Genomic DNA, 2,886 nt, shown 5'->3' on the forward strand with positions numbered 1-2,886 from the left:
CTCAGAGGTAGAGCCCCTGCCTAAAATCCCCCAAGGCTCAGTGACTAGAGGACTTGTCTAGCATGAAGCTCTAGATGTGGTCACTGGGGAGAACAATCGGTCTCCCACTCATAGACTTAAAAGGCTCAGTCTAGACTATTGAGGGGTCCATCTGCCTTTCTTCTCCTCACACGCCCCATGAGCATTGCACAGCCTCTCATTCTGCCAGTCTCCCATGCCCCACACCGAGGGAAGCCCCAAGCTTTCTGGCCCCCTCTTCCTTGCAACCCATGCCCACCATTGTTCCCTGCTATCAGGGCAGGCCCAGGGTGCCCTGTGTCGTTGGCCCCAATCTCTGTGTCTATTCTCTCTCTCTCCAGAAGTCGCCTTCACCATGTGACTGTAGGGCTGTCAGAATGGGACAAGAATGAAAGTTTAGTACAAGGAGTGGGTGTGCAGCTCAGGGGTAGACAATGCTTGGAGCCGGGCCCCAGGTCCATGCCCAACACCAAATTATAATATAGAGTACCTCAAGAGGTCCTCTCTCACTCACACACACACACACACACATACATCCAACCACACACACGCACACACACACACACCACATGAAAACACACAGCCTCCCAGGCATTTTACTACTCCCGCCTTGGCCTCGTGGGGAGCAGGGAGAGAGACCACTGAACAGTCCTGGCCACCCCTCCACCCCTCAAGCTCCCTGCCCTGGGGGGGTCAAGTGTGACCATATTCAGTATTTACCCCCTAGATCCAGGGCTATCTGTGTGCCTCCATAACACCCACCCTGCTACCCGTCCCACCCACCTCCCGCCCAGCAACTGCAGCGCTCAGTTTGATCACAGTAGCCATGTTTGGTTGATGTTGGTTTTGTTTAAGGGCTTGGCTGGAGGGTGAGGTGGAGGAAGCAGACTGGGGTGGGGGTTGGGGGGGCTGCACTTTCATTTGTCTTCTGACAAATCGCGCCTCTTCCAGCTGTCAAGAATGTACTTGAGGAGGAGACCGAGCTTCCTGCGAGTGGACAGCGGGGCGTCTTCGCTGGTTCCCTCCGCAGTCACCCGCTTTTCCACACCGCAGTCACCAGACGCCTCCAAGCTCACCTCAGCCTGGGGCTCATCTTCCTCCAGGGCCTTGATGCGGACGCGTTGGGCGTCCTCAGCCATCTCATTGAGACAGCCCTGGAGCATGGTGTAGACCGTGCCGAAGCTGATGCCCCCGGCCACCAGCGTTCCGAACACAGGGATGCCCCGCTCGAAGGCACGGGCCACCCGCATGGCACCATCCGAGGACTGCGAGTACAGTCGTAGGACAGTTTCTGGTGAGACCTCATTGGCCAGAGGGGAGCGGATAACGGAGCGCAGATCCCCTGCCTGCTTGCCCACCTGCTCGGCCAGTTTGGCCAACGAGTCATCGTCTAGGCCGAAGCTGCGGTGGTAGCCACGCAAAGAGCGGATGAGCAGGGCGTCGTCGTAGGCGGCTGCCAGTCCAGGGACAGGCAGGGCCTGGATGACCCCGGACACCAGGGCTGTCTTAAGCACCTGCTCTTGTAGCATGTCCTTCTTCCTTTGCAGAGCCTCCAGCGAAATGTCAGGCAGGGAGAGCAGGCCAGCGTGGCGACGGTGGGCGGGCAGGTCATGCTCCCAGGTGGACATGAGCATCGGGAAGTCATAGCGGGTTGGCGACAGGTTGGACACCAGGAAGATGCGTGGGTCGTTTATGCCGGCTGCCCGCAGCCGCTCCGCGCAGTGATCCCGGATCTCCTGGAGGACAGCGGCCTCGCTGAAGCCCGAGGGCCGCTGGCTGCGGGTGGCCGCCAGATCCTCGTCCACCTTGGTGCGCACGAAGTAGAACTTCTTCCCCTGGCGCAGGATCTCCGAGGCCAGGCGGGTCTCCACGGCGCCGCAGCGGCGTGGGGAGACGAGCAAGAAGAAGTCATAGCGACCGAAGTCCACCTGCTTCAGGTACTTGTCTGCTGAGCAGCCTGGAGAGCCGGCCCCCGGCAGGTCCCACAGGGTCACGTCGGGAAACTGTGGGTGCGGGTAAGGCGAAGGCTGCATGGTGGTCTCCACGACCCCTGTGAGAGCTGCACCAGGATCCTCGGCCCCCAGGCCACGCAGGGCATTGATGAGGGAGGACTTGCCGGCTCCCGACTCGCCCGTGACGCCCACCTCCAGCCGGGTACTCTCTGAGTTGGCCAGCAGCTCCCGGAGGCGAGAGGCGGCTTGAGGGATGTCGCCAGACTCAAAGGCGGTGCGCAGGGCCTCCAGCTCTTCTTTGGCCATGAGGATGGTAGTCTCTTCCTCAGGCACTCTGGGCAACTTGGAAGCTGCCATGGTTCAGAGCTGGACAGGAAGATGGGGGACAGTCACGGGACGTGTGACCTCTCAGCGTCTGCAGAGGAGAAGGGAGACGTTCATATGACAGAGGGGGAGGTGAAAGGACTCTCTTTAGAGTCTCTTTACCACCCGCTTTCTCTTCCTCAAGAACTGGGGTACTCTAGCTCTCACCTGCAATTCAGCACTAGGTGGGGGGCGGTGAGGCAGGAGGATCAGCATGAGTTCCGGGACAGCTGGGGCTACACAGTTTCAAAACAACAATGCCCGGATGTGATGACACTCGCTTCTAGTTCTAATAACGGGAGGCTGAGGCAGACAGAGCTACATGAGTTCAAGGCCAGCCTGATCTACACAGAGAGTTCAAGGCTGGCCAGGATTTCATAGTGAAACTGTCTCAAAAAACTGTAACAACAATCCAGGTCTAGTTCCTCACACCTGTGTTCCTGGTACTTGGGAACCCTCAGCTATACAGGGAGGGTTCATGGCTAACCCTGTCTCAAAATAAGAATCCAGATCTATTTAACATGAGTTAAAGGATTTTGGGCCACTGGCTTGC

The 2,886-nt window shown here is 58.5% G+C and overlaps 1 protein-coding gene across 1 annotated transcript; it reads right to left on the bottom strand.

Moving 5' to 3' along the window:
- Positions 1-935: 935 nt before the first annotated feature.
- On the bottom strand, positions 936-2,467 carry Irgc (immunity related GTPase cinema). The gene has a single exon (XM_041654741.1). It carries the CDS (start codon positions 2,325-2,327, stop codon positions 936-938), a length of 1,392 nt encoding a protein of 463 aa, XP_041510675.1. The 5' UTR covers positions 2,328-2,467.
- Positions 2,468-2,886: the final 419 nt, after the last annotated feature.

This window comes from Microtus oregoni, unplaced genomic scaffold (genome assembly GCF_018167655.1).
Source record: "Microtus oregoni isolate MIOR12 unplaced genomic scaffold, Mior012 000006F_ref0000085, whole genome shotgun sequence".
NCBI lineage: Eukaryota > Metazoa > Chordata > Mammalia > Rodentia > Cricetidae > Microtus > Microtus oregoni.

Excerpts from the sequence above, each read along its gene's own strand:
- Irgc (XM_041654741.1), bottom strand. The coding sequence starts at position 2,327 with ATGGCAGCTTCCAAGTTGCCCAGAGTGCCTGAGGAAGAGACTACCATC.